The sequence below is a fragment of the Theropithecus gelada genome, chromosome 3 (assembly GCF_003255815.1).
Source record: "Theropithecus gelada isolate Dixy chromosome 3, Tgel_1.0, whole genome shotgun sequence".
NCBI classification, from domain to species: Eukaryota; Metazoa; Chordata; class Mammalia; order Primates; family Cercopithecidae; genus Theropithecus; species Theropithecus gelada.
Genome location: NC_037670.1, coordinates 132,888,976 through 132,903,378, shown reverse-complemented (window position 1 = coordinate 132,903,378; position 14,403 = coordinate 132,888,976). Strand labels below are relative to the sequence as shown.

At 40.7% G+C, this 14,403-nt stretch overlaps 1 protein-coding gene across 7 annotated transcripts in view; it reads left to right on the top strand.

Moving 5' to 3' along the window:
* Window positions 1–339: 339 nt before the first annotated feature.
* PNPLA8 (patatin like phospholipase domain containing 8) overlaps window positions 340–14,403 on the top strand; it is a 53,554-nt gene continuing 39,490 nt past the window's right edge. For 2 of the 7 annotated variants that reach the window (XM_025378308.1, XM_025378305.1), the window contains exons 1-2: window positions 1,227–2,474; window positions 13,240–14,378. In XM_025378308.1, the coding sequence (XP_025234093.1) occupies window positions 13,323–14,378 (1,056 nt within the window). In that variant the 5' untranslated portion in view covers window positions 1,227–2,474; window positions 13,240–13,322. Of the gene's footprint in view, window positions 445–1,226; window positions 2,475–7,019; window positions 7,066–10,511; window positions 10,624–13,239; window positions 14,379–14,403 lie in introns of those variants that run through there. The other 5 variants (XM_025378306.1, XM_025378310.1, XM_025378304.1 and 2 more) reach the window with 5 other exon arrangements.

The following is a 14,403-nucleotide window of genomic DNA, read 5'->3' as shown; positions in this document are numbered from 1 at the left end:
ATCTTTAGGAGGTCAAGGTGGAAGGGGAGCTAAGCCAACAGCATGACAAAGGCACTAAGTATGAAAAGAAACAGAGTATGTGGGGAAGTACAGGTGTGGCTGGAGGACAGAGAGTGAGAGGCAAGTGGTGAAAGTAAAGGCTGGAAGGTCAGCAGGGTCAGAACCTATCATTCCATTCGGTTTATTCTGTGAAAACGTAGTGCCAGCAAAAGCTTTTTAATTTGGGAAAACACGATAGGACTTGCACTTTTGAAAGATTACCGTGGTTGCACAGAAGAGACTGACTGGGTCAGAGGTTAGTTACAGGCGGGAAAACCAGTTTAGATGATACTGAAGAGCAAGGATGAAAGCCTAAACTAAAGCAGTGGAAATGCGAATGTGGAGCAGAGGAATGATTCAAGAAATTCTGCGGTAAAACTCATCAGACTTCATGATTGATTAAAGGTATGGTGGTAGACAAGGGAGGGAGAGGTAGGGTAAGAATGGAGAAGCAGGAATTGGGAGTTATTTGGAAATTTCTGACATGGGAGGAAAATCTGGCTATTTCATAACACCTGACTAAATTAGGAGATGGAAGAGCATAAGCGGAGAGGGAATGGTGATGCTCTCTCCTTGACCATACTTTAGTTACGCTCCTCTGAGCCCTCTTCCCAACTAGGCCTCATCCTTGGACCACTATTTTAGGCCTGCTGAGTCCAGTTTTAGCAAGAATCTTGCTAAGTCAGTTTAGAGAGTATCCCCTAGCCTTGATAATTGATCATCCCCACCTGCCTTCAGCAAGAATCTTGAAAGTCAGTTTAGCAAGAATATCCCCTACCCCTGATGTCACCTCTTAGTAATTTTCCATGCACTGACCCCTCAGTCTGCTTGCTGGCTATAATTCCTAGCTCTTTTTGTTGTATTAAAACTTGAGGCTGATCTCTCTCCCCGACGGTGATAGTCATGGCACCTATTGCAATAGTTCTAAATGTCTTCCTTGCCATTTTAACAAGTGTCAGAATAATTTTTCTTTAGCATCAAGGAGGAATCTCTTTCAAACACTAAAGCTCCTTACACATGCCTGTAAGGCTTAATTGGTGCATACATCTTTTAACTCTCCTGTAGCTAAATAACATGTCTGGCTTATCCACCGCTATGGTTTACCAGGCATTATGATGTACATAATCCAGACACTGTGTCCCAAGAACATAGCAAGCTGGCTTTCCCTCCTTGATTTAAAAAAATAACAACAAAACTATCAGTGTAACGTCCACTACATTTGACAGGTCAAAGAACTCCCTTCCTTAAGGACTTTACAATAACCTTACAGGAGGCTAAAGCATACATATCCGTGGGTAGTGGGTAAGCCTTGAGAGCACAGTGTAAGTCTTGATAACATTTTGAGGTAGAGAACTAGTAGACACTGATCTGTTTTCCGGACCTCAATGTAATTGCAAGGGCACTTCAAGAGGGTAAGGGGCTATTGCAACTACCCAAATTCGCTATTGTAGCATAAAAGCTTTAATTGACAGCACGTATAGGAATGAAAGGCTGTGTTCTAATGAAACTGTAAAAAGCAGACACAAATATGAATGTCATATAATTGTCATGTGTCGCAAAACATTTTTTTTTTTAACCTTTGAAAAATGTGAAACCCATTTTTAGCTCCCAGCTATATACAGCAGAACCTGCAATGGGCCAGATTTGCCCTGAGGGTTGTAGTTTGCCCCTGTGGTACGCATGAAATGCCAGAATTTTAAAAAGATGTGTTAAGTGTGGGACCATTTGTGGGGCGGTTTATGCTAACTTCCAATACTGTAATATATGTCAAATCGCTTTTGAGTGCCATTTAGTCTGGGTGGCCATGCCCAGGAATGGATACAGAGAAAGGGGCGCGGCGGTGCCGCGCACTACCCTCTAGGAAACTGGTATCGCAGCCCGCAGCTCCTAGGAACTGAGACAGCTTGGGCAGGGGCTTCAGGGACGCGGAGAGGGAGGCTTATCTCTGCCTAAAGAGGATAGCGGCCCCCCAACAAGCAAGCCAGGATACTGCTCCGAGGTCCCGCCCACGAAGGCAAAACGAAGTCCCACCGCTCACACACTCGGGAAATACAATAGGAGCACAGCACGCCCCACCGGCAAGCCACGCCTCGCGCATCACGCACGCACGCACGCACGCACGCATACACGTCTGTCGCTGCTTCCCGCCTTGCGCTCCGTCATGCTCTATTGCGCATACCTCGGGGAGGGGGAAGAACGGAGATTGACAGGGACGCAGAGGCCTGAGCGAGGCGGAAAAACCTCACCCGGGTAGACCCAAACGGCTAGTGCGTCACTTCCGCTGGGGGCGGGGCGGGGCTGAGTAGGTGGTGACCCAGCTGCTGCGCCAGTGTTTGTGTTGGAAGCTCAGCTGATGCAGGCCGGTAGGAGTGGACGTCAATGCCGGGAACGAGCGAGTCGCCGCTGCAGCCCTTGTGACTGCGGCCTGCATCCCGGTAAGTGGCCGCGAGGGGACAAGGGGCGGGACGATAGGAGGCTGGGTGATCGTTCTGGACCCTTGTCCGTTTCTCCGGGTCTTCCTTTCTCTTTCTTTGAAGGGCACTTCCCTAGCGAGAGGGTGGGGAGACGCCAGGCTTTGGGGAGGACCTGGCGCTGGAAGGAGCCCGCGGCTCCTGGAGCTCATTGGTGCTCGGCGCCCTCCGCCCCCGTGGACTTTGCTGCCCCAGAAGCGCAAACTGTTTTTGGTTTCGCCGGTCCCGCCCTGCTCCTCCTGTCCCATCCCCAGGACTCCCTCCCCAATTTCCCAGTCTGTCTGCCTTCCCCTGGACTTTAGTGTTCTCCAGTAGTTAGCTGGTCACTCTCAGGAGGGTTTCCCTACTCTACATCATTCTCGACTGTCATTGTGCACCTGGTGATTCTACTGCCTGATATTTTTTGTCAGCGATTTCTTTCTAACCCCATCCGCATTTGATTCCATCCCTGACCGCTGCTGCTTAAGTAGATTCAGGTGTGTACTTTTTAAAAGGTGAAGGTGTATGAATCACTGTTGCAGTGCTTCCTATCCCTGTGTCATTTCTATCATTATGCTGGAAGGAACCTGCTTTCCACGCCTAATACAATGATAACTTTAAAATGGTGATTCATAGGAAAAACTTCAGAGAGTTGTGACATAAGGGACTGTCATATAATCCTGTTTAAAATACTGTTTGCATTTCCAGTAACAGTTGTATCCTGGTTCTGCAGTCCTAATTGCCGAGAGTTCAAAAATGACAGATGTTTCAGTGTATTAAGAAAATGCTGTTAAACAGTGAAACATTAAGAACTGAGAGCTTAAGGCTTGTGAGGCAGTTGTATCAAGCCCATTGTAGCTATTTTGTTAAATTGCTTATGCAAATTAGTTGTACTTTGAGTATAAGAACATGTTTTTATTTCGTAATTATAATCAACTTTTTCTTAATGTTAATCTCGTTTTTTATTTCTGTATCAGGCCTAAATTAAAATCTTGTAAACGCCCTTTCAATGAGTGATGTTGAAGGAAAGGGTCAGTTTCACTAGTTTAGATATTCACTTGTTTCACATGCAAAGTTGTTACAAGAACAACCTGTACTTTGAGTTGTTTTTTTACCCCAGTTAGAGGGGTTGTGCTGAAGCTGCATATTGCTTCAGTCGAGGAATATATATTTGTAAAAAGGTCAGAGTTAGAACGCTTAGCCATAGACACCTTCCTGTCCTGCCATTTTTTGTTGTTGTTGTTGGGAGTCTCTCTCTGTCACCCAGGCTGGAGTGTCCTGGCGCCATCTCGACTCACTGCAAGGTTCAAAGGATTCTCTTGCTTCAGCCTCCCGAGTAGCTGGGATTTACAGGCGTGCGCAACCACACCCGGCTAATTTTTTTAAGTAGAGACGGGTTTCGCCATGTTGACCAGGCTGGTCTCAAACTCCTGGCCTCAAGTGATCACCCGCCTCGGCCTCCCAAAGTGCTGGGATTACAGGTGTGAGCCACCGCGCCTGGCCGATCATTTCTTAGTTCTTATTTTTTTCTGCAGTACTCGCATATTTTATTCTGTTCCTTATCCGTTACTTGAAAAAAATTGGTCCTGTCTTGGTTTCCAGTGTCCTGATTTTTTCAGGGTGGCTTTTCTCCTGTTTTGTTTCCTTTAGAGTGTTTCTTCCTCCTCTTAGCTCTGGGTGGCACTCAAGCCTCTACCCCTGTCGCTCTCTCTAAACTACAGTTTCATATTTGAAACCCAGGTATACTTAAATAGGCATGTGAATATATTGAAATGTTATGGAAAATATAGTTTGTGTTGCAAATACATATTTTTCAAGGAAAAAGAGCTTTTCTCAGGTTCTCTAATCCCAAAATAGTCATGTATTATTACTGTAAACTATCATCTGATAAATCCATTTAATGTTGTGGTTTCTGCTGCCACTGTGCTGGCAATTCCACACGTAAATCCACAGTCTATGTACATTTCCATTTGAATGTCCCACTGTTACTTCATCCTGTGAATCCAAAAGAAAACGTGTTTTTCTCTCGTATTAAATTGGCCCCTTCACAGTTTTTGCATATTCGCAAATGGCACTCTTCGTATTTTTCAGATTTGAAACCTTAGAGCTCTCTTAACACTTCCCTCTCTTTACCCCATTCTTGGCTGTCAAGTCCTGTGTTTTGTTGTTTTCAATTTTTTCCCTTGCTTTCAAAGTGTTCAGAGTGGCTCTCTTCCCCACACTAGTACTTGCTGGGTGAGGTGTCAGAGCCCCAGCATTAGAAAGTGGTCAGCTTGGGATAGTAGGGTAGTAAGAAAAATTTACCAACAACAGTATAGGGTTGAAAAGGAAAGTGTTATTAGATAGAAAGAGTGCTGCAGAAGAGTGCAGTAAGGCGCCTCAGCAAGAGAGGACAGCTCACTGCAGTGGCTTTTCTTCTTAGGGGTATTTATGGACCTTACAGCAGAAGCTGAAGGGTAACTTGGACCATATTAGCCACGTAGGTCATGATCAGTGATTACATTTGTAGACATTTTGGTGCTTTGATATCAGCAAAGGTTGCACAATGAGTTTTGACAAGCATACATTCTGGACATGTATGGAAATTCTAGTTACTTATATGTTTCTGGGAAAGAATCTTGGTACCAGATGCTGGCTTTAGCCAACAGAGAAGTCTAATTATTTCTAAATTCCTCAGATAAGGAGTTGTCCCTCTGGATGGTCTGCTCAATGGCCACCAGGGCATCTTTGCTCTCCTCAGTACTGTTACCTTCAGACTGTTGTCACCCTTTTGCCTGTGTTATATTAATAATTAAGTGATATCCTCTGTAAATTCATTCTTTCCATCCTTAGCTGGGCCTCCACCTAATAATTCCCTTAATTCCTCTAGTTAAAACTCCATTCCCTTCTCTAGTGATTGGTCCAAGCCTCTCCGTTTTATTCGTACCTCCCTTGTATTTATACTACATCTATTCTTCCTTGCTCTTTTTTCAGTTGTTGGTAGCGTCTCACTTTACATTCTTCTTCCTATGTTTTTGCGATCTAACTTCTGGCTGAATGTACTCTCAAAACACTTATCTTGCATTTACTAATGTTGTGATTTGGGGGCAATTCAATTAAACTTACTGATTTTGTTGGTCATCTTTGTTTTGTAATTTTTGCTTGGTAGTTGTCGTTTCTGAGAAAGGTGTATTAAATCTCTCATTATGATTATGAAGTTGTCTAATCTTGTAATGGTTCCCATATTTTGGCCTTTTGTACTATATTTTAATGCCAAGTTGATAGGTGGTTTCATAAATTCATCATATTGGAAAGAAACAATGCAAAATTCTGCCATAGTCTAGTCTCCATTTCCTGCCTGAATTTTGGGGTCTGTGACCCCAAAATATCTGAGACAGGTCTCAATCAATCTAGAAAATTTTGTCGAATTTAAGGACGCACCCGTGACACAGCCTCAGGAGGTCCCACTGACATGTGCCCAAGGTGGTCAAATGCCACTTGCCTCTATACATTTTAGTGAGACATAATGCATCAATCAGTCACATTGGTTTGATTTGGAAGGGGACGGGGCTTCCAGGTCATATAAAAATTTTCTGTTTGGCAGTTGGTTGAATGAGTTGCTATCAGTGGAAAGGAATGTCTGGGTTACCATAAGGAGGTGTGGAGACCAAGGTTTTATGATGTGGATGAAGCCTCCAGGTAGCAGGCTTCAGAGAGAATAGATTGTGAATGTTTTTTCTTTTTTCTTTTTTTTTTTTTTTTTTTTGAGAGGGAGTCTCGCTGTGTCGCCCAGGCTGGAGTGCAGTGGCACTATCTCAGCTCACTGCAATCTTCGTCTCCCGGGTTCAAGTGATTCTTCTGCCTCAGCCTCCCTAGTAGCTGGGACTACAGGCATGTGCCACTACGCCTGGTTAATTTTTGTATTATTAGTAGAGACGGGGTTTCACCATATTGGCCAGGCTGGTCTTGAACTCCTGACCTCGTCATCCACCCACCTCAGCCTCCCAAAGTGCTGAGAGTACAGGCGTGAGCCACCGCACCCGGCCTGTAAATATTTCTTACCAGACTTAAGATCTGTGTTGATGTGAATGCTGGAGGGGTATGATGAGGCACATCCAACCCCCTTTCCATCATGGCTGAACTAGATTTTCAGGTTAACTCTGGAATGCCCTTGGCCAAGAGGAGGGGTCCATTCAGATGTTGAGGAGAGCCGTAGAATTTTATTTTTGGTTTGGTTCATCTTTATCCTTCTTTTTTTCCTCTTACTTGCCTTTAATCATCTTGTAGTTCTTGCTGTTCCAAGGCTCATATTTGTCTCCAAATTGTTGGTGGTTTTTTCTCTCTGACTAGAATGCTGTTTTCCCAGATTTTCTTAATAATTTTCTTTCTTGCTTCTTTCAGGTTTCCACTAAAATGTCAGCTCAGTTCTGATCACACCATAAAATAGCGCTCTGTGCCCTTCTTCCCCTCCCCCCTGCTTTATTTTAATTCATGGCACTTCTCAGCCTGACTTTATCCATTCCGTTCCTTATTTGTTTTATTTCTCAGTAGATTGTCTTCTCCTCCAAGGTCTACATGATTACCTGAGGTTTAATAAGTAAATGGATCATTCCTTTATTGCTATGCAGTGTCTCCTTTTTATCCATAATTAATGCCTTTCCCTTATGTTTACCTTCAAAGGCTTTTCATTTTCTGATGGGTAGTTTCGGTCTGGTATAACATTTTTCCCAGTCCTGTATTTTCAGCCTTCTGTTACAGGTGTGTTTGTAGCTAGCACATAGCTGGAGTTTTCATTTCTGAGATTTTGCTCTCCTTGTTTATTCTGGGTACAGTTCTCTTTTTGACTCTTTATTTTTGTTCTTTCTGTTTCGCCTTTGAACATTTTAGACCTTAATTGTTTTATATTTCTGAATCTTAGTTACACATTTGTTTTCTGGCTATATTTGCTGATCCTCTCTGCAGGCGATGGTGCATTTCTTTGCATGTTTTGTAAGTTCAGTGAGTTCATTTTCTGTGGTGGTTGCTTGGAGTGGGATCCCATTGCCCATAGGGTATCTGCACCTTGAGGATAGTATGACTGCAGTTCCAGACCCGTGGGTCCTCTTAAACCTGGAAATTTTTTACTATTGACTTTGAGCATGGCTTTATTATTTTATAAAATTATTTTTTATTTTTTAAATTGCCAGATAAAGGTGTATGTATTTACGGTGTGCAACATGATTTTTTAAGTATTATTTTCATTGTGGACTAACTAAATCTAACATATGCATTACCTCACACAGTTATTTTTCTGGTTTAATTTTACATTTTCTTGGTATTCTTCAAGTTGAGCATGGATTTTTTTTAAAAAATTATGTATAATATTTGTATATATTTATAGGGTAGATGTGATATTTTGATACATGCGTACAATGTGAAATGATCAAATCAGGGTATTTAGGATATGCATCACCTTGAACATTTATTTTTTCTTGGGAATATTTCAAATCTTGTAGCTATTTTGAAATAACACAATATGTTATTGTTAACTATAGTCCCCCTACTTTACTATTCAAATAGTATAACTCATTACTTCTTTTTTTTGTTTTGTTTTTTTGAGGTGGAGTCTCGCTCTGTCGCCCAAGCTGGAGTGCAGTGACTGTGATCTCGGCTCACTGCAAGCTCCACCTCCCAGGTTGACGCCATTCTCCTGCCTCAGTCTCCCAAGTAGCTGGGACTACGAGCGTCCGCCACCTCGCCGGGCTAATTTTTTGTATATTTAGTAGAGACGGAGTATGACCATGTTAGCCCGCATGGTCTCGATCTCCTGACGTCATGATCTGCCCGCCTCGGCCTCCCAAAGTACTGGGATTACAGGCGTGAGCCACCGTGCGCGGCCTATAATTCATTACTTCTAAGTGTATGTTTGTACCTATTAACCATCCTCTCTTATCCCCTCCCTTCCAGCCCCCAACTCTCCCTCACACACACTGTTCCTAGCCTCTGGTAACTATCATTCTACTCTCTGTCTCCACGAGATCCAATTTTTTTGGCTCCTACATATAAGTGAAAACAGAGCATGGCTTTTTATCCGCAAGTATTTTACCTTAAGTGTTTTTGTGTCATTGGGGCTGCAGAGCTTTTATGTTAACTTGACTTATCTTATTGTTGCAAGTCCCAAGGAGTTTGGAAGAGCCTTGTGGGAATCAAGGGAAAATGTCCCCTTCCACCTCTGCCAGTTTGCTGAAAATCAGCTGACAGAAACAGATTACTAAGAGAAATGGCATACAAATTTATTAATGTGCACAGCTGAGAATCGCAATGATTACTTAAATATCCCAGTGGGGCCCACATACTTACATAGCTGTCTTCAGAGGGGAAGGAAAGATGGGGAATAGAGGTAATTCTGTTGAGCGGCAATAACTGATCACTAGGGCGAAGGAATGGACAGGGGGTTGGAAGGACAGAGATGAATTTGTATTCTCTTTGAAAACTGAATGAGCCTAAGAGACAGACTTTATCTTGTTAAAGTGTCATTTGGGTGTGGTTATATTCTTCAGTCTTCCAGTCTTCTTTTCTGCAGCAGATAATAAAATTGTTTTCCCGTCTCCCTGAGGAGGAGACGGGAAAACAATTATTCTCCTTGGGGAATCTGTCTGGTCTTTTTGTAGATAGGGGAAAAGTCTCTTCTAGCATCTGTTGATCTCTGATGGGGCTTTAATTCAAAATACTTATACCAGGCAGCCATATTTTGTGGTAGAATTCCCTGGGCTCCTTCAGCCTGGAAGACAAGACAGGCTTTACTTTTTTTTCTCTCTCTTCCATATAAAATTCTAAATGGCACATGCAATTTAGAAGGAAGAATTTTACTTCAGGCTGTTATCTTCTGGACAATTGGAATAGGTTCTCAGTTCCATCTTTCTCAGCATCATCTACCTCTCTCTCAATCTCTCTAGGTCCTGCAGTAAAACTAGACTATATGCAATCTCTGCACATACTATATGTGCTTTCTTCCATGCTTTCTTCTGTTTGCTTCTGTGTGTAGTTTTGTTTGTTTTAGAGGTGGGGACTCTGTGGCTCAGACTTCTGGGCTCAAGTAATCCTCCCACCTCAGCCTCCTGAGTAGCTAGGACTACAGGCGTGTGCCACCATGCCCAGCTAATTTGTTTTATTATTATTATTTTTTTGAGACAAGGTTTCACCATTTACCTGGGCTGGTCTCAAACTCCTGGCTGTGTTTGTTTTGTTTACGGTTATTTAGAATTCTCTCCTTTCCTTCTCATCTTTACACATGATGAATTCCTTTTTAACTTTGGCCAGTTTTTAACCTCTTTTTTTCTTAAACTTCCCTCGATTTTATCTCAATTTGTCTTTCATTCACATGGTACCTTCTGTTACAGTGCTTTAAATATTTTACTTTTTCTAATTACAAAATAAAACCTCATTATAAATAATTCAAACAGTAGAAAAGTAAAAAGTAAAAACCGTTCTCATTCCCTTTTGGCCCCATGCCTTAGGTCATAAGAATAAACAGATGCTTATCCTTTCAGAATCAATTTGTGTATGTATATGTGTGCCCATAAGATTTCAACTACATATGTAGATTTTCATTTTTTAATATATGTGTGTGTGTGTATATATATTCATGTGTGTATAGCATATATAGAACTGCAGATTGCTTTTTTAAAAAAAGACTTTTTTTAGAACAGTTTTTAGGTTCACAGGAAAATTGAGAGGAAGGTACAGACATTTCCATAAACCCCCTACCCCAGTACACGCATAGCCACCTCCATTATTGGCATCACTCACCAGAGTGGTACAGGTATTATAATTGATGAGCCTGCATTCACACACAGTCCCCCAAGTTCATAGGGTACATTTGGGTTCATTCCTGGTGGTGTACATTCTGTGGGTTTAAACAAATGTTTAATTATATTTATCCATTATTATGATACTATACAGAGGATTTTTAGGGCAGTAAAAATACTATCCTCTGTCCCCTACCTATTTATTCCTTCTATACTCTGCTTTTGGCAACCACTGATCTTTTTACTGTCTTCATAGTTTTGCCTTTCTAGAGTGTTATATAGCTGGAATCATACTTCTATGGTCTGAATGTTTGTGCCTCTCAAAATTCATGTGGAAATCATAACCGCTAAGGTGATGGTATTAAGAGGTAGGCCTTTGGGAGGTGATTAGGTCAGGAGAGTGTAGTCCTTAGGAATGGGATTAGTGCCCTTCTAAAAGACAACCCATAGAGCTAGTTAGTACTTTCTACCATGTGAGGACACAGTAAGAAGACAGCCATCTGTGAACCAGTAAGTGGGCCTTCAGCAGATACCAAATCTGCTAATACTGATCTTGGACTTCCCAGTCTCCAGAACTGTGGGAAATTTTGTGAGAAATAAATTTCTATTGTTTATAAGCTACCTAAGCCAGGCATGTGTACCTATAGTCCCCGCTACTTGGGAGGCTAAGGCAGGTGGATTGCATGAGTCCAGGAGTTCAAGGAGGTAGTGAGCTATGATCATGCATGCCACTGCACTGCAGCCTGGGTGACAGAGTGAGACCCTGTCTCTATAAAACATGCACAGATACCCCATTTTATATATGGGGTATCTCCCATATGTAAGCTCCCCAGTTTATGGGATTTCGTTGCAGGAGCCTGAACAGACTAAGACACAGTATGTAGCCTTTTTCAGATTGGCAGTTTTCACTTGTAATATGCATTTCAGGTTTCTCGCAGTCTTTTTATGGCTTGATAGCTCATGTCTTTGTAGCACTGAACAATTTTCCATTGTCTACACATACCATATATTGATATGCCACAGGTTATCCATTCACTTACTAAAATACATCTTGTTGTTTTGAAATTTTGGCAATTATGAATAAGGCTTCTATAAACATCCATGTGCAGATTTTATTATGGACATAGTCTCAGCTCCTTTGGGTAAATATCAAGGAGTACCATTGCTGGGTCATATGTTAAGAGTATGTTTAATTTTGCAAGAAACTACCGAACTATCTTTCAGAGTGACTGTACCATTTTGTGTTTCTTCAGCAATGAGTAAGAGTTCCTTTTGCTTTACATCCTCACCAGCATTTAGTGTTCTCAGTGTTCTGTATTCTGGCCAGTCTAATAGGTATGTTGTAGTATCATGGTTATTTTACTTTGCATTTTCCTGATGACATATGATGTGGTACAACTTCTAATATGTTTATTTGTTTCTATATATCTCCTTTGATGAGGTGTGTGTTACAGCCTTTGGCACATTTGTAATTGAGTTTGTTTTCTTCTTGTTGAGCTTTAAGAGTTCTTTAAATATTATGGATGACAGGTCTTTATCAGATATGTCTGTTGAAAATATTTTTTCCTAGTCTCTGCCTCGTTGTCTTATTCTCTTGACATTGACCTTCACAGAGCAGAAGGTTTTGGTTTTTTTTGTTTTTTTTTTGAGACAAAGCCTGGCTCTTATTGCCCAGGCTGGAGTGCAAGTGGCACAATCTTGGCTCGCTGCAACCTCTGCCTCCTGGATTCACGTGATTCTCCTGCCTCAGCCTCCCGAGTAGCTGAGATTACAGACGTGCACCACCATGCACAGCTTATTTTTTGTATTTTTAGTAGAGACGGGGTTTCACCATGTTGACCAGGCTGGTCTTGAACTCCTGACCTCGTGATCTGCCTGCCTCAGCCTCCCAAAGTGCTGGGATTACAAGTGTGAGCCACCACGCCTGGCCAGAAGTTTTTAATATTAATGAAGTCCACCTTATCAATTTTTTCTTTCATGAATCATGCATTTGATATTATCTCAAAGTCATTGCCATTCCTAAGATCATCTAAGTTTTCTCCTACGTTACATTCTAGTTTTATACATTTGCATTTTACATTTAGATCTGTGATCTGTTTTGAGTTAATTTTTTTGATAGGTATAAAGTCTGTGTCTAGATTAATTTGCATGCGGATGTCCAGTTGTCTTTTGTTAAGAAGACTATTTTTGCTCCATTGTATTACCTTTGCTTTTTTGTGAAAGATCAATCAACTGTATTTAATTGGGTCTGTTTCTGGATTCTTTATTCTGTTCCATTGATCTATTTGTCTTTTACCAATACCACATTTTTAAATTGGATTATTCTTTTCTTATTTGTATGTATTCTTTTTATATAGTGGTTAAGAACCCCTTCTATGTTAGATGCTATAGTTTCTTCTAGCCTGACTTACTTGATTTAATGAGCACTTATTACTTAGGTAGTGAAATCTTTTTCACATATCTGTTAGCAGCTCTAGACTGGAAGTTTTGTTTCATATCCTGTAACTGTGTGACTTCAGCATCTAGCACCATGTCTGTTATAGATTAAGTATTCTATAAATCGTTTGCAATGAATGATGTATAAGACCTGACCTTTTTCTTCAAGGAATAGTGTCTTCAAGTCTAGTGTCACATAAAGTAGTCCAGAATTGAACAGTGAGGAAGGGAAAAAAAAAAGCGGAGTATCTGAATTGCATATTAAATTATGCGTTGTAGGAAAACTTACCTATTGGGAAACTTCTCTAAATTAGTTCTTTTCCCTAAACATTCTATTCCTCATTTTCTTTTTTTATTTACCTCTATACTGAAAGTGAATTATTTTATATTAGCTTAAAAATGAATTTTCTATCAGCTATAATGGCAATATTTTATCTGCTTTTTTTGATATAGCTTGCTGAATTTAGTCCAAATAGTCTTGTATTTTCTATTATACCCAATTTCAATTTTTAACGTGAATTCTAATTTTTTTTTTCTTGCCATTTCAGGTAAGACCATGAATTATGGCATTTCTTAAATGAAGCACTCAAGAAGTGAGAGAATGTCATAGAAAATAAATGATTTTTAAGTTATGTCTATTAATCTGACTGTAGATATATATATTTACCTCCTTAGTAATGCAAGAAGTGTTTGTGGGAAGCAGAGAAGCAAGCAACTGCATTTCTTGTTCTCACCTAAGCATTGCTGGAGGATAAGCCACATCAGTCTACAAAGAGGTTTTCATACAAACATAATAAGATGTAAATGGACCAAAAGTGAAGCACATTCTTGCAGTAAGCACTGTTACTCTCCAAGCAACCATGGTTTACATATTGGAATTTTGAAACTTAGCACTTCTGCTCCCAAGGGACTTACAAAAGTGAACATTTGTATGTCCCGTATTAAAAGTACTTTGAACTCTGTTTCAAAGGCTATTTTTGGCAATCGAAATGAAATGATTTCACGTTTAGCTCAATTTAAGCCAAGTTCCCAAATATTAAGAAAAGTATCAGATAGTGGCTGGTTAAAACAGAAAAACATTAAACAAGCCATCAAATCTCTGAAAAAATATAGTGACAAATCAGCAGAAAAGAGTCCTTTTCCAGAAGAGAAAAGTCACATTATAGACAAAGAAGAAAATAGAGGTAAACGCAGTCTTTTTCATTACACAAATATTATAACCACAAAATTTGGAGAGTCATTCTACTTTTTATCAAATCATATTAATTCATACTTCAAACGTAAGGAAAAAATGTCTCAAGAAAAGGAAAATGAACATTTCCAGGACAAATCAAAACTTGAAGATAAAGAGGTGGAAGAGGGGAAATTAAGTTCTCCAGATCCTGGCATCCTGGCTTACAAGCCAGGCTCAGAATCTTTAGATACTGTGGACAAGCCTACAAGTCCTTCTGCAATACCTGATGTTCTTCCAATTTCAACTAAACAAAGTATTGCTAACTTACTTTCTCGTCCCACTGAAGGTGTACAAGCTTTAGTAGGTGGTTATATTGGCGGACTTGTCCCCAAATTAAAGTATGATTCTAAGAGTCAGTCAGAAGAACAGGAAGAGCCTGCTAAAACTGATCAGGCTGTGAGCAGAGACAGAAATGCAGAGGAGAAAAAGCGTTTATCTCTTCAGCGAGAAAAGGCAAGTTGTTCAGTGTGCTTTTTGG